Raw genomic sequence first — 15,192 nt, 5'->3', positions numbered from 1 at the left:
GATGCAGGAGGTTCCCATTGGCCACAAACCTTTAGCTTCTCCAGGATTGGTGGGTTGGGCTCCTCCACCGATTACGAAGACATCGCCCCGCCTCTGCAGCCGTGGCTTTCTTGCTGATTGGCTGCGGTCGCGGAGCCTCAGCTCCCAAAGCGGGAGATTTACTGGTGCCGGAAGGAGGGAGGGGTGGCGTTCCCGCGGTGTGGACGGAGACTGTGCGCCCCTTCGGTGAGTCTCTGGGGCTCCGGGGGGCGCGGGCAACGTGAGGCCGCCGGGGAGAGGGGTTGGGCGGGGGCTCCGGCCGTCCTTCCCTTGTTATCGGAGGCGGAGCACACGGTCCCGCCTCAGACTCTTGCGCTGGGAGAAATAGGGGGAAGGAACCTGAGGGTCCCTGGATTAAAAAGTGCTTGGAGATCTTCGGGGGCGCGAGGTCAAATCCCCTGCAGCGGGAGTGGAGCCGCCCCCGAGGCTTGGCTCGGACTCTCCCCCGCCCCCCGGGGTGCAGTACTGAGACGGAGCAGCTGCACCCCGGGAGCTGGGAAGGGGCTCCCCTTGGGAATGGCCTCTGGTGGTCAGCAGAGGAAGGGGAAGGGAAAGGGCCCAGTGCACCTATAAATGCTCACAACCACTCTGGGAGAAACGTGCTGTTATTAGTATCCTCGTTTATATAGCTGGGGAAACTGAGGCAGACTTGCTCCTGGTCTTCTCGCTAGGAAGTATCTGAGGCTGAATTTGAACTCAGGCCCATCAGTTCTGATTCACGGAGCTTAGTCAGCAACGTCTGGTTTCTAAATGGGGCCTGGCTACTCAGGGAGTGGACCCCGATTGTACAACTGGAATTACTTACACTCCTTCCCCGTACCGGAGATGGTGATCTCTAATCCTTAAAGTGTTCTTAAAGTTCTTAAAGTGAGGAATGTCTGACGGGCTTCTGCTGCAGCTTCCGGACAGCCATGGAGCGGAGCCGGGAGGTGAGGGCCCTGCTGAAGGCCTGGGAGGTGGCGTTCCTTCGGGAACACGAGAGGAAACCCGACAAGGTACAGGAGCTTTCTCTTCTCTAGCAGGGGGCCTCAGGGGCCGCCTTCCGCAGTTTGAATGTTCTCCAGCAAATCTGCACACCAGCCACACTGGGCTTGTGCTCATGTACACTTTTTAAAAAATGTCATCAGTCTGAGGTTCCATAAATGGCCCTTTTTGGGTTTTTGTGTACTGAAACGTTGATGATTGAATAATAAAATTTTTATTGTAAAAATAGTCCCCTAATTATGTAGCCTTTTAAGGGAAAAAATGATACAACTGATACAATTATTTACCCACAAATGAATAAACAGATATTAGATAGACCTCCTTCTTAACCTCCCAATAGCTTTTGACACTTTGACTCTCTTTCTCTGAACATCTTTGACTTCAGAAACACCATATTTTGATAGGAATGGTACAGGTACATTCCTGTGTTCATGCTCTTCCTTATCTGTTAATGTGTATGTTTCCCAACAATCTTTGACCCTTTTTTCATTATATTCTCTCCTTTGAGACCTCACCCATTCTCCAAGCTTCAACCATTACTTCTGCTATAGGAGAAACAACACTACCTCAGATCCTGAGCTTTCTTCTGAAACATTGATCCCCAAACCCAGCTCATTATCTTCCTCTGTAAATAAACCCTTGCCTCAGTCTGCCACCCACCATGTTTTTAATCTTGAGGTTATTTTTGACTCTTCATCTCACTCAAGCTTCATATCTGAGATCTCATGACAAGAGCTGAGATTTGGAATCAGAAAGGAGAGCTCCAATCCTGTAATCAGTGATTTTCCCACACCAGGCTCTGCAATGTGAAGTAGGGGATCTCGAAAGTATCTTTCAGCTCTCAGTCCTGTGAGAGGAGAGCATGTTCCATCTTTCTGGGTGTCCCAAGTCAGGTCTGCCTCTGGGAACAGTGACTTAGAAATCCAAGCCCACAGCTTTTTCATCTCTTTCCCTGCTGAATTCCTATCTAGTCTTTAAAACCTGTGTTATGTCATCTTTGTGAAACTCCTAGACCATAGCCTTTCTATCCTGGCTTCATAGAATAAATCTGACTATAGTTTTTTGAAGTTCAACCAAGTTCAGCATAAAAATAAGTAAAAATGCCCTCTTAAATAAAAAGTCTGGAGTGTGTATATGAAAGAGATCCTCAGTAAATTTTTACTGGGGGAATTGGCCTGTATGCAGAACTTGTCCCCAGAACCCTTTTCCACAAGGAACCCAGAACAGTGTATAGTACACAGTTATTAATAACTAAGCACAGCTGCCTATTATGGTTATTTCTGTTGCTGTCTTTTCATGTTCCTACTAGTACTTCCTGAAGACACAGTCATTGCTTTCTCTCTACTCAGGAACTTAACACGTTGATTTTATTGTATTACATGGTGTGAACTAATGTAAGAATTGTCTCTTACAGAATGATGTGGAGTCAGCACCAGAGGAAATAAAAGGTGAGTATGTAGCAAAAAAAATATTCTCCAAAACAGCCCAGGTCACATCAGAACTTTTCTGCTGATCAGGAGCATGGGCATGAATAGCCACTGCACTTTTAGGTTGGATGAAATAGGGTGAGATAGACAGGTATTATTATTATTTTTAAATTTTGTTCTTTTGGTATTTGGGGTTAAGTGACTTGTTAGGATCACACTGCTGGTAAGTGTCAGATCTGATTTGAACTCAAATCCTCTTGATTTCAGGACTGTTTGTTCTACCAAGTGCATCAGCCTACCTGCTTCTAGACCCTAGTCTTTAAAAATAAATGTTTCTATATTTATTGTTGTTGTTATTATTATTAACCTGCAGCTGCTGGTTATTTATTGCACAAGAGGTCAGTATTACTGAGACATTATGATACTGAGGGATATTGTGAAATGAGCTGGTGACCAGCCTGAAGCTACAGCAGAAGGATTTTTTTTTTACACAAATATTTCATTTGTGCACACATGTGTACACACATACACATTTAGAACTAATACTTCACGGCAATGACTGCAGCCTGTAAGATCAAAGGGGTTGCAGTACAACCCAGCAAACGAGTGAGAAAACAGGAGTTGGTACCCCCCATCCTAAGGAATTCTATGTTTAGAAGAATTGTGATTGCTTGCTCTTTAGAGTTGGGGGAAAGTGCAGAGGGAGGAAGAAAAATTTGGAATACAAGAATTTGCAGGGGTGAATGTTGAGAACCATGTTTGCATGTATTTTGAAAAATAAAAAGCTATTGTTATTATTTTTTTTTAAGACACACACCATATACTTTTGATGGGACTTGTAATTAGTCCATTCATTTTGGAAATTATGCCTTGATAGTATCTAACATGCCTATACCCTTTGACTCAGATTCTACAGCAAAACATGTAATGAAGGAAGTGAAAGGCAAATTGAATTCGATAAATGGAACAAAATTTGACTATCTCCAACATTCTAAGCTTATTCTATACTTGAAAAAAAATCAAATTAAAAAAGAAAAAAAAAATAGTCTTTACAATAATGTGGCACTGTGATATCTCATGAAGGCAAAAGGTTGAACTTGAATTTTTGAAACCACTTGATCTCAAAATCTTGAAATTACCACCCACCTAGGCAGGCTAAAGATATATTGATCCAGTGATGACCCAAGGACCAACCAAGACAAATTAAGGATTTTCATCAACTAGAATTTGGGAACCACAAGTCTCCCCAGAAACCATTGATCATGTCATTTGGGAAAGTTGAATTCTATTCAGTTGGCTGGAGTGCCCACCTCAATATTTTAAATCACTCAAATATTTCATATCTATCCTGATATGATTAAACAACTCATGTATTTACAAGAATTCAAAAACAGAAAGCAATCATTAAATAAAATATTTTTGTGAGTCCTAAAAGTTTTTAACTTACAAGTTAACAAATAAAACATAAACATCTGCCTTTTTAAAAATTTAAAAATAAAAATAAATTCTCTAAGAACTTTGAATGGAGTGAGCATAAACAGTCATGAGAATGTAAGCTGACTATACCTCAAATCTTTGAAAAGGTAAATATTACCTTCTACTTGCTACTTGGCTAAACTGGTGATGTGGGAAGGGTGGAGTCATGAAGGGACTTAGACTTTTCAGAAAGATTTAAGTTCAGAAAACATGAGAAAGCTTTAGAAGAATATTAGTTCAGAATTACTGAGTAGAGCACCAAGTACCCAGCAAAGGAGGAGTCTATTTTTGTGAAATTTATGGAGCTGAATCAAGAGTTGCTGCTGAGTGGGCCTTCAGGTGACATTTAGGAGAGCAATTTCAACCTAAGATTGAGGTTGACAATGACAAGGAGACAAGGGAAAGATCATTATACTTGTCCTAGGTATGGAACAAGAAGGGGCAGTTGGGGCAGGGAGCTGGAAATTCAGAAGTCTGATCTGTGTAGAATTCTTCCATTGAGTAAAGCAGAACTGCCCCACCTGTTCATGTGGTGTTTATGTGTGTAAATGTTTATGCATTCTAGTACAATTGCCTGGGCACTTTAGGTAGCCAACTCAGAATGTTTTCATAGAGAAGAGGTGTTGAAGTCGCACCTTTCTTTGGATTAGAAAAGCTTGGGTTCTTGGGAAGCAGCAGCAGCCAAGAACAACTTGTTTTAGGGGATGGGGAAAAGGCTGTCCCTGGCTATGACTGGAGATGATGAGCTTCAGTATTGATGGGGCAGTTAAAATCTGGGACAGCCAGGTACCAAACTGTAGTATTTGATAGCTGGAAGGTCCTTTGGGCTTTGGAGTATATGTGGCTTTTATAGTGTTTCACATTCTCTCCTTCCTCATGGGCCAAGATCCTGATTGCCTTTCTCTCCCAACCAGAGCTCTACCGAGAATATCGAACCCTAAGGAGAGGCCAGGAGTCAGCAGGCCTTCCACAACCCAGCAACTTGGGCCAGAAGGATGCAGCTGCAGAACAGGTAAATGGGAGGGGCCACAAAAGGTGTGAATAAGTCTTTAGTTTTCCTTAGACACTTGTTCAAACTGGCTTTTATCAAAGAAAGGGTTCCTGATTAAAAGGCAAATGGGCTATTTCTAAAGGAAACTCCAGTGAAAAGAGCATTTAATAGTTAGTCCATAGACAAGGGTCTATCATCCTTACTAACTATGGATAACTATCTTCCATTAAATGAATGTTTTGGGTTAGATGATCTTCAGAACCCTTAAGTGTTCCCTAGGGTTCATTAGATTAGGTGAGTCCAAGGTCCCCTCCAGCTCATAGAGTGATCAACCTTCTAGTTCTAACGATTTGTTCTCTTAAATTATTAATTTCCTCTAATAAAATACTATTTTGACGCCTCCACAGATCATAGAGGTGATCCTGAGACTTTAAAAGCTCTCCAGCAGAAGAGACTTCAATTATAGATCCAGTGATGACATTCAATGACCAGCCCTAGTTACGTTCAAGAGGCACCTATCCCCAGAATGACTATAGGGCCAAGTAGCTGTCAAAGACTTCATAGGAAAGGAGAAATCACATAGACAGAACTAGATCCTTGGACAAAAAAAAAAAAAGAATGTTATTATATAAGTTTACCTTAAACTTTTTATAATTAGAAATATGCTCTAATGGACAAATAACAATTTTATCTTTCAGTAACTTTTAAAATCCCAGAGTACAGTCCTTATAACTGCACATTTACTTGTGTGTGTACTTAGAGCCAATTTTTGTAATACTTTAATTGCTGTTTGTTTTTTGACGTATTCTTTTTTTTTTTCCTCCGGAGGCAATTGGGGTTAAGTGACTTGCCCAGGGTCACACCGCTAGAAAATTTCTGAGGGCATATTTGAACTCGAGTATTTTTGACTCCAGGACCAGCAGTGTACTCACTATCCTACCAAGCTGGTCCTAAATACTCAGACCATTTATTTAAACTTGATTTATACTTGAATACTTCAGGGCTCCATAATTTGGTGAACCTGAGTCCCTCACTCACAGATTAAAACCTTCTGTAAATGTAGTCACTGGTCTTTGTGAGGCTCCTTGCCAAAATATTTGTCATTGCAAACAGCCTGATAATGTGCATAAATGAATGAACTTCATGCAACTTCTCTGACTGCAGATATGAGTCCATCTCTATGTCACATTGGAAGCCCTTCCAAGTTCAGTAGAACCTATTAAGTGCTAATGATCTGCTGTCACAGCCTTTGAGCTGATTTGTTAGTAACTGTTATTTATATAGATATTCAAATTATAATTAATTTATACATATTCTATCTTACCATTCTTTCAGTTAATCTGAAGTTCCTCATGGATTATAAGCTGTAGCCTGCTCATACTGACCAGCCTAGGCAGTTGAGCATTTATTAAGTCTATTACTCATCTTCCTGACTTCCATTAAGTTACAACTAAAATCCTACTTTCCACAGGAAGCTTCCCACAACCTTTTAATATTAGTAACCGTCTTCTGGTAATTTTTTTTCTTGTATATCCTATATGCGTCTTTCTTTGCTTTATATATGTTTGTTTACATGTTATCTCCCTCATTTCTTTGTAAGTTTTTTGAGGGCGGGAACTATCTTTTGCCTCTTTTTGTATCCCTACTGCTTGTCATAGTGTCTGACATATAGTAGATGCTTAATAAGATGTTTATTGATTGCTTGCTTGATTTAAGTCTTTACCAAAGTAAGCCCAAATAAGTGCTTTACTATGCTAACAGATAATAAAGAAGATAAAAGGATTCCAGTACCCAAGGGGCTCACATTCTAATGGAGGAGACAACAGGCAAACAGGCAGAGTTATGTAGGTAAAACTAGGGATAATCTTAGAGGGGAAGGCATTGATTTTAAGAGTGACCAGGAAAGGCTTCATAGATCAAATAGGTAAACTGTTCGTTATTTTTATTGACTGGGAGCTTTCCCCTATATATGGTGCAATTGTATATGTGACAGTGATATCTTCAGTTTCCTTCCTCAAATTTGTTGTGTTCATCCTTTGTTTTTTTCCTCAGCAATATTTTATTTGTCCAAATATATATATAGTTTTTCAACATTCATTTTTGTAATACTTTGTGTTCCACTATGCCCAAAGGGCTACCAAACTGTGCAAACCCTTTGTTTGCTTGCATTTTGTTTTCTTTCTCATTTTTTTTCCTTTTTGATCTGATACTTTTCCAAGTTTTTTTTTTTTTTGGCAAGACAAAAATCAAGATGACAGGCAGTGGCCCTGGAAGTAATAGGTGACCTAAATTAAGGGTTTTCCCAGTCTCAGTTTGTCTGAGGCAGTGCTCATTTGGTGATTAAAGACTAGGTAAAAAAATAAGATGAAAGACTCTATTCTCACAAAAATATCAGTCATGGAGAAGACCCTCAAAGTTTCTAGCTAGAGTGGAAAACAATTGTAATTGCATTTATTCTAAGCTATCGGAACCTAAACAATCTCAAATTTAAATTTCAAAGGAAAAATAAGGTGAAAGCTAGAGTACAAGTAGAGAAGTGGGGGTTTTTATATATTTATTTGGCTAGAACTCTTAAGGGAAAAAAAATTCAGAGCAACTGGTGATCCTTTCTCTTATCTTTACTTACTTTGGATGCATATCATTTTGTGACTTTCCAAGTGTGACTCTTTATTCTCTTCCAGGCTGCATTTAAGGGATGTTTGGGCAGCCCAAAAGAATCTGTAAGGTAGGGAGCAAAGAAGTTCCTTTATAAATAGGGAATCCCTCTTCCACTTGGATTCTGGACAAAATCTTCTCCATCACAGTGGTGAATCACTGTGATATCCTCTCTATTTTTTGACATACTTGATGTTTAGGATCACAGGGTTGTTGGAACAGTAAATTCTGTCTTATCTTTCAAGAATAATTTTGATGGCAGAATGACAGTTTTTTTGAAAGAAAGCCTGTAAAGTAACATTTTGCTCTCCTGAATGAAACGGCTTTTCATAACCATGTTAGGAACTTATTCTTTCCATTTTTAAGTTAATTGTGAAATGTTAAAAATAGATGTGATTCATTATTAAGAATCACTCATGAAAGCCTGATTGTTCCCATTTACTGCCCTCTTGGAATATGTCCTTAATAACCACTCATTAAAATTTTGTATAGATGCATTGAAATAAAAGGCAGTAATTATTCTTTCATCAGCTTTTTTTTTGTATTGATGAAAGCCAAAGTTTTTTCCCACCCTTTTTATTTCTTTCCCTCCTCCTTATATCTTATATAATCTGTCAGTCACTAGATGTGCTCAGAATTGTATTACCGCCAGCATTTAACCTTTTTACATATATTTGAACCAAAAGAACTGCTTTTTTTGTTGTTTTTGCAAGTTTTAGTCTTATTTCTGCAAGTTGCTAATAAGCATATCTGGGACTATAATAGGTCTAAGGGTAGTGGTCCCATTCTCGGTGATGAAAAAAAGAATATAACAATTTTTATACTCTTCAGTTTTTCTTCATATTCCTTCCATTTTCATGCTTGAATTTTCTTGAGGTATCTGTGCTCAGTCAGATATTTCTTTAGGTTGGTATTTCTCTAAATTCTAGGAGTCCTTTCAGCTTTATGAGAGGACACTCCTCACAACTGCTCATCATTCTTCTTTGTAAGATTTTTTTTTTTTTTTTTTGCAAAGTATTTTTTTTAACCCAGTATTGGATTTGGTAGTTATCTCACTCCATTCAGCAAAATAGGTCAGATATGTTCTGACTCGGGTACTTACTAGATTACTTACTAGATTCTTTATTATTGCAATTAATTTACATTGCTTAAGCTTCTGGATAAAATTATTATAATTGTAGTCATATGGAAATGCTAGCTATTAGTATTTTCCCCCAAGAGCCCCTCTGGTGCTCTTAACCGCTTCTTTTCCCATAAAATCTCTGATAATCCATCCACTTATACAAAATATGGATTTTTAAATTTCTACACTCACATTGTTTACAAAAAGCAGTATTTTCATTTACTTCTAATAATTAACTCTCTAACATCTTTTTCATGACACTGAGTTTGTTGACATGTGGACATGTCTATGTGGAATAGAGGCGATGACAGCTTTGTTTAGCCCTTATCTTTTTTAATAGATTTGCAACTAATATTTATCCAAAATCTTGGCTCTTGATTTCAAGCTGAAAGTTCTTAATAGATTAAGGAAAATTTCCTTTATTTTATTTTATTTTTATTTTTTTTTACATTTTGATTATGAATGAATGAATGAATACTGGTTTTTGTTAAAAGCTTTGTCTGCATCTTTTAATCCAGAGAAAATTAGGGTTTTTTTGTGTGTATATGAATGAACCATCCTAGCAATTCTAGGATAAAACTTATTTGATTAGAGCAAGTACCTTTTTGATGTTTTTATTGTTGTTCAGGGGTACAGGGGATCCCCAAAATATATTGAGGTTCCGAACCATTGTTGCAGGTGTCCCAAAAGAATTTGGAAACTTAGATAATTTCTAAATTGGGAGGTAAATTTTTATTATATTTGTAATGCCAATTAAAGCTGGTTAAATTCTAAAAGAGGAAGAGAACAAGCTGATAAATTTATAGAGAAAACTATTAGAGGTGGAGTTCAGGAGCCGTCAGAGGAGTTGGACATCGTGGGACTGGGGTTCATGTAATTGATGGGAGGTTCGGTAATGAGGGCTTAACAACAACCCCCTTTCTTCTGGAATAAAGATATCAGGCCCAGCTCCATTTCTTTCACACCCATTCTCCAGGCTCTGCCACAGTACTCCAAGGAACCACATGCCTAAGGTGACTATGTCGTCCCCAAGGCCAGGGGACCTGGAGTTTCTTGAAGAGACTTGGCGTCTCTACTACTATTGGGATTTCTACTACATCATTTTGATCTGTTCCTACATTTTTTAGGAGGGTAAGGCTATAAGGGTTAAGTGACTTGCCCAGGATTACATAGCTGATAGGTGTCAAGTACCTGAGGCCAGATTTGAACTTATTTTGATTCCAGGGCTGCTATTCTATCCCCTTCTAAAATTTCTTTTAGAATTTTTTTTCATCAACATTTATCAAGGAGGTTTCTAGTTTTCAGTATTGTTTGTAGTTTTAAAATCATTTTTTCATAGAAACCCAGCTGTTTCCTATATTGACTCTCAAGTTAGCAAAATATATCATTCCAATTACATATGATGTTCACAAAAATCTTTCCAGCATTATGTAAGAGTAGTTTTTTGTTGATGATTTTCCTTATATCTATCTTTCTTTCAAATTGATTTATTAAAGTTGTTTGCTTGGCCAATTTGTATTTTTACAAAATTTACAAATCACCATTTCACTTTAGCTCTCTAATGAATCAGTATAAAGTAAAGGTGATAAAAATAAAATTTTCTGTTGTTTTCTTTCTCTGGCTTTTCTGCCTTGTCTTTTCCTTTCTCATTTTGGTAATTTGTGGTTTTTTATTTCTTTATTGTGTCATTAGTTGATTCATCCACATTCTTCATTTCACTTATTTCTTAAGTTAATTGTTCACATCCTTCTACGTCCTTAGGTCTTTTTTTATTTTTATTCCTTTGGTTGTTATAAATTTTCCTCTGAAAATCCCCAAAGGCTGCTACTGCTCCTCATTAGATTTGATGTGAAAAAATTTTTTTTTTAATTTTCCCTGATGAGTAGTAGCCATTTAAATTTAGAAATTATATTTTTCTTTTTGCCTTGTAATCCAAAAAAGTGAGGTTTGTACAGTTCACTGAGTATGTGATCATTTGTTTGTGAAAGATTTGTGTATACTCAGCAAGAAAAAAATTCATTCTTCCTTTTCTGTTTAGTTCTCTTCAAATATTTGTTCTTTCTGAATTGAACTCATCTGGTCAGCTCAATGGCACAAGTGGATATAGCTCTGGGCCAGGAATCAGGAAGATCTGAGTTCAGACATAGTCTAAGACACTTACTAGCTGAGTGACTCCGGGCAAAAAACTTAATCGATATCTGCCTCAGTTTCCTCAACTGTAAAATGGAGGATCATAATATCATTTGCCTGCCAGCATTGTTGTAAGGATTAAGTGAGATATTTGTAAAGTATTTAGTACAATGCCTGATACTACATTTTAGGTCCTTCATAAATACTTGTTTCCTTTCTTCTTTCCTCTTCCCCTTCCTTCCTTCCTTGAGCTCTGTGCTGGGTTGAATGAGTTAGGAGGCATAGCAGGTGACTGTAAGCAGCATGCTTACCATCTGTTTAGGCACTTAGGCTACACACAGGTAAAGAAGCCTTCAGCTTTAGAAAAAGTATGAGTGCAGAGCTGGTAGGGCAAGGTGAGTAATAAACTTACTCATTTTCTTCCTGTCTATTCCCGAGTCCCAAAGGACAGGCAGATAGGCAGCCAGCTGTGGCCTTTGGTATAATGCTTTTGCAGAAGTCCAGCGGGTGCTAAACAGCCTTTCAGTAGCCTCTTCCTCTGCCCACTGCAGGGCAAGCTTCTAGCTAAGCTAGGGTTCCATTTTCCTCTCCTGCTAGCCCCCTAAGTAGCCTCAATCCTCCTGACATTGCTGTCAGTCTTTATATTTCATAAAGCACTTTTCCATTCAAGATCTCATTTGCTCCTTCCCACACCACTTTGAGATATAAATAGGATGGTTATTGCTGATGTTTTAATAGAGTGAGCTAGTCTCATTTTTGTAGACACACTTTGCTCTGGCAATCCATCTATGCCCTTTCACCAAATACATTTGTGTTCTCCTATCAATCTGCCATAAAGAATTTACCTAAAGTGGGGAGCCTTTCTCCAGGTCTTTCACTATTTCACAGATAGAAGATGGAAGCTCAGGCTATCCATCTGTTTCCATCTCCATTCAGCCTCCCCCCTGTCCTTTTAATAATTCATGTCACCAGTGGTGATCGGCTGCATGATTTCCAAAAAAGCATCATTGCAAGCAGCTTGCCACTGAGGGACCTTAAAGTAGTTTGTCTATTTTAAATAAGATTGAATTGAATTTTACTGACAAGGCATCTGAAGCCCAGAAAGGTTAAAAAGTGACCTTCAAACAGACTTTTTCCCTCTTCTGTGGGTTCTTTGCTCTATTTTAAAGCCCACTAGAGAATAATAGAATTGCAGAACCTCAGTTTGGAAGCAACCTCAGAGGCCATCTCGTCCTTAAGTGTGACAGTAGGGAGGGTAAGACCATGGCCCAAAGTGCTGTTGGGATGCCTCTTCCCCTCTGTAATTGGTCCTGGAGAAGGATTTTGTGCTGGTCAAGGTTGGGGAAGAAGGCTGGTAGTCTTCAGGGAGATCCTAAGGCCTTCTTTGTCTTCTCGTGGACCGCAGATCTTGCTTCCCAAACATAAAAACCCCTTTTCAGCAGCAGACTCAGAGGTGTTAGAGCTGGAAAAGACAGTGTTGATTGCATCCAACCACCTTATTTCTCCTGTGGGCCAGACCTTATCCTCCTCGGTGTTCCCACCTTTCTCCTTCCACCTTTGTTTCAGCCCTGGTTCCTCTGTCTCCTCTCGGCAGGCTCCAGAGCTGGGCTGCTGGGGGGCACGTCTGAACAGGAAGGGGACCAAGCCCCTGCTGCCCACCCAGACGGCCCCCCTCCAGGCACTTTCCAAATGCTATGGGAGCACGCTCAAGGCCAACCTGAAGGCTGACCTGCAGGTACATTTGTGGGGCCACAGGGAGAGACGGGGGACAGCCTCCCATGCCTTACTGTTTGTAGGAAGTGGGAGTGAGGGGACACCAAAATGCCAGCCAGGGAGAGGGAAGCTGTACTGTTTTTCAGGAACTTTGTCTCCTGCCAGTACTACCCAATTAATACGCTGGTGTCTCTGGCCTGGCGTCTTTCTCAATGCATCTCTCCATTCTGGGCAAGGTCTCATAAGCTTCTCGGGGATCTTGTAGGCAACTAAAGGGTGGGTGGTAGGGTGACTGAAACCAAAGGGCTGTTCCTCAGGAAGCTGAGGTGGCTCCAACCCTCCCCAGGCAGGACCACGTGTAGGCCGGACACCTCGGCTCCCCCGTAGACAGCAGCCCAAGAAGTGCCCCTCGCCCAAGCCTCATTTGTCAGCACCCTCCACCCCAGCAAAAGCCATGCCTGATCCCTGTGAGGAAGACCCTGCCAGGCTTGAGCCCCCCGTGTTCCCCTGGGGCTTTGGACCACGGCTCATTCCCCAGCCTGGGAAGCTGGAGCAGTTACAACACACTCTGGGCCAGAGGCTGAGCTCCCTGGATCCTGGCTGGTTGCAGAGGTGTCAGGCTGAGACAAGAGAGAAGCTAGGAAGGATGGAACACTCCAGCTTGCCTTGCAGCCCCCTGGGCTCACCAGCTAAGACCCAGAACCCATATCTAGAGCAGGAGAAGAGCATGGAACGCCCTGCTGAGAGAGTCCTGGAATCAGCCATTCGGGGGGGCGCCCTCAGTGAGAGCCCACTGCCTGAGACCCCAGGAACAAGGCCGCTTTGTGGCAGCCCTCCTGGGAAAGGGGAGGCCCCTTGTATGAGTAAGGTCAGGACGCCGCAGAGAAATCCCACTCAGAAGAGAAAAAGGAATGGCAGCCAAGGTAGACTTCCAAAGCAGCAGAAAATTGGCACCGAGAGGGTGAGGCCTGGGACTGAGCCTGACGGGGAGCAAATCAGGGAGTCTGAGAAAGTGGCAGTTCCGGACATCCCCGAGGAAGACCTCCTAGGAGAAGTCGTGGAGAAGAAGGCCAAGGCTGGCAACAGGGCCAGAGCCCCCAGGTACTGCCCACAGCTCGGGCTGGGTGGCCATCAGTCTCAAGGCCCAGAGCTCAGCAGATGGCAGTGTGCACTGACATGGGTTTGAAGGACATGTCACACATGGAGTGGGCTTCTGAGTCCTCTCTGGGTCTCTTTCAGGACGTTTCCGAAGGCCACTGGTAATTTTGTACGCCTCAACTTAAAGAAGAAATGTTACGTTAAGGGCTTTGGTTTGAGGGGTAACTGCCTTCGAAAGCAGGTGAGTGGCCCCTGAACTCTATTTCTGACCCTCCCTGACCTCAGTTCAAACCCACAGAGAGAGGCTGGAGAGAAAAGGGTACCCAGTGTCCTCCGGGTAGATAATTAAGAAAATTATGCTCCAGAGTACTGGGGCCTCAAGTCTGCCTCCCTTGTGTCTCCTCCCCTCCAGATGTGGAAGAAGAAGTGGCAGATGAAGGGTGAGCAGTATGGGGGTGGCTGGCCCAGAGATCGGGGGAAAGACCTCTGCTTCAGGTGTGGGGGCGCTGGGCACTGGGCCTCCCAGTGCCATGGAACAGGTAAGGCCTCATGCTAACTAATGGCCCTGGCAGGACTGTGTGGGCCTGCCCTGGAAAGCCATCATCCTCAGCGGATTCCACCAAGGGCAGAGGCTCTTTGTGAGGGAAGCTCATGTTCCAGCCCGTAGGAGGCTGGATGTGGACAGCACTGGATAGTTTTAGTTCAGTTGAACAAGTGCTTGTTGATATATTGGATTGCTTGCTGTCTAGGGGAGGGGTAGGGAGAAGGAGGCAAAATTTAAAAGGCCATGCAGGGGTCAGTGTTGGAAAATTATCTGTACATATGTTTTGAAAATAAAAAGCTTTAAAAAAGAAAAAATACAATATACCTAAGGGGAAAAAAAAAAAAAACCAAGTGCTTGTTGAAGGCCCATTCTATGGCAGTAATTCCCATTTCTGTGGTTAAAGACTGTTTTTCTTAAAATTAGCCTGTGAGGCACATGGTTCAAGGGTTATTTTACCATCATCCAAGTAAAGGAACCTGAGCTTCAGAGACGGTTGGCCAGTGGTCACTCAGCTGGTGAATGAGGGGCCCAGAACTTAAAACCTGGGCCTCCAGGTCCATAGTGATGGGGGAAGAAGGTGAGGGGGATGCTCATATAGTTCCTTCCCCCACAGCTCTCCCTTGTCACCAGCCATCTAAGGAGGAAGGCAGTGAGACTCTTGAAGAGCAGGAGGAGGACAAGGAACCACCCCTTCCCACCCTAGAGGAGGTGGCCCAGAAAGCCAGCAGTGCCTCCTGCCAGGCTCCTGGTGAGCTGTCTGTGGTTCCTGGCACCAGCCAGCAGCCGGGGAGGGAGGGGAAGGAGACCCACATTAGCTCTGTGAGCAGACATCCCTTCCCCTGTCCCCAGGGGAACATTCGGGGTCTCAGGGCTGCACTGTGTGCCTCTGGCTCCCGGAGGCATCCTAGGCTCTGGGGGTTGCGGGCAGGGTCTGCTCCATGCACCACCGGGGGCTGTGTCGGGTGGCCTGTTGTGTGCTAAAGCTGTCTCTCCTGGCTTCTGCTTTGTCCCA

General features: G+C 42.0%; 1 protein-coding gene across 4 annotated transcripts in view; it reads left to right on the top strand.

Annotated features, from left to right (window-relative positions):
* The first annotated feature begins 86 nt into the window (after positions 1-86).
* The window catches only part of RECQL4 (RecQ like helicase 4), a 28,995-nt gene continuing 13,889 nt past the window's right edge, over positions 87-15,192 (top strand). Inside the window, exons 1-9 of one of the 4 annotated variants that reach the window (XM_074263259.1) lie at positions 87-225; positions 938-1,034; positions 2,438-2,471; positions 4,841-4,938; positions 12,420-12,560; positions 12,885-13,639; positions 13,778-13,877; positions 14,049-14,175; positions 14,794-14,928. In XM_074263259.1, coding sequence (XP_074119360.1) covers positions 951-1,034; positions 2,438-2,471; positions 4,841-4,938; positions 12,420-12,560; positions 12,885-13,639; positions 13,778-13,877; positions 14,049-14,175; positions 14,794-14,928 — 1,474 coding nt within the window. In that variant the 5' untranslated portion in view covers positions 87-225; positions 938-950. Of the gene's footprint in view, positions 226-898; positions 1,035-2,437; positions 2,472-4,840; positions 4,939-12,391; positions 12,561-12,884; positions 13,640-13,777; positions 13,878-14,048; positions 14,176-14,793; positions 14,929-15,192 lie in introns of those variants that run through there. The other 3 variants (XM_074263269.1, XM_074263278.1, XM_074263288.1) reach the window with 3 other exon arrangements.

The sequence above is a fragment of the Sminthopsis crassicaudata genome, chromosome 1 (genome assembly GCF_048593235.1).
Source record: "Sminthopsis crassicaudata isolate SCR6 chromosome 1, ASM4859323v1, whole genome shotgun sequence".
Lineage (NCBI taxonomy): Eukaryota > Metazoa > Chordata > Mammalia > Dasyuromorphia > Dasyuridae > Sminthopsis > Sminthopsis crassicaudata.
This window is presented reverse-complemented; position numbering and strand designations above follow the sequence as displayed.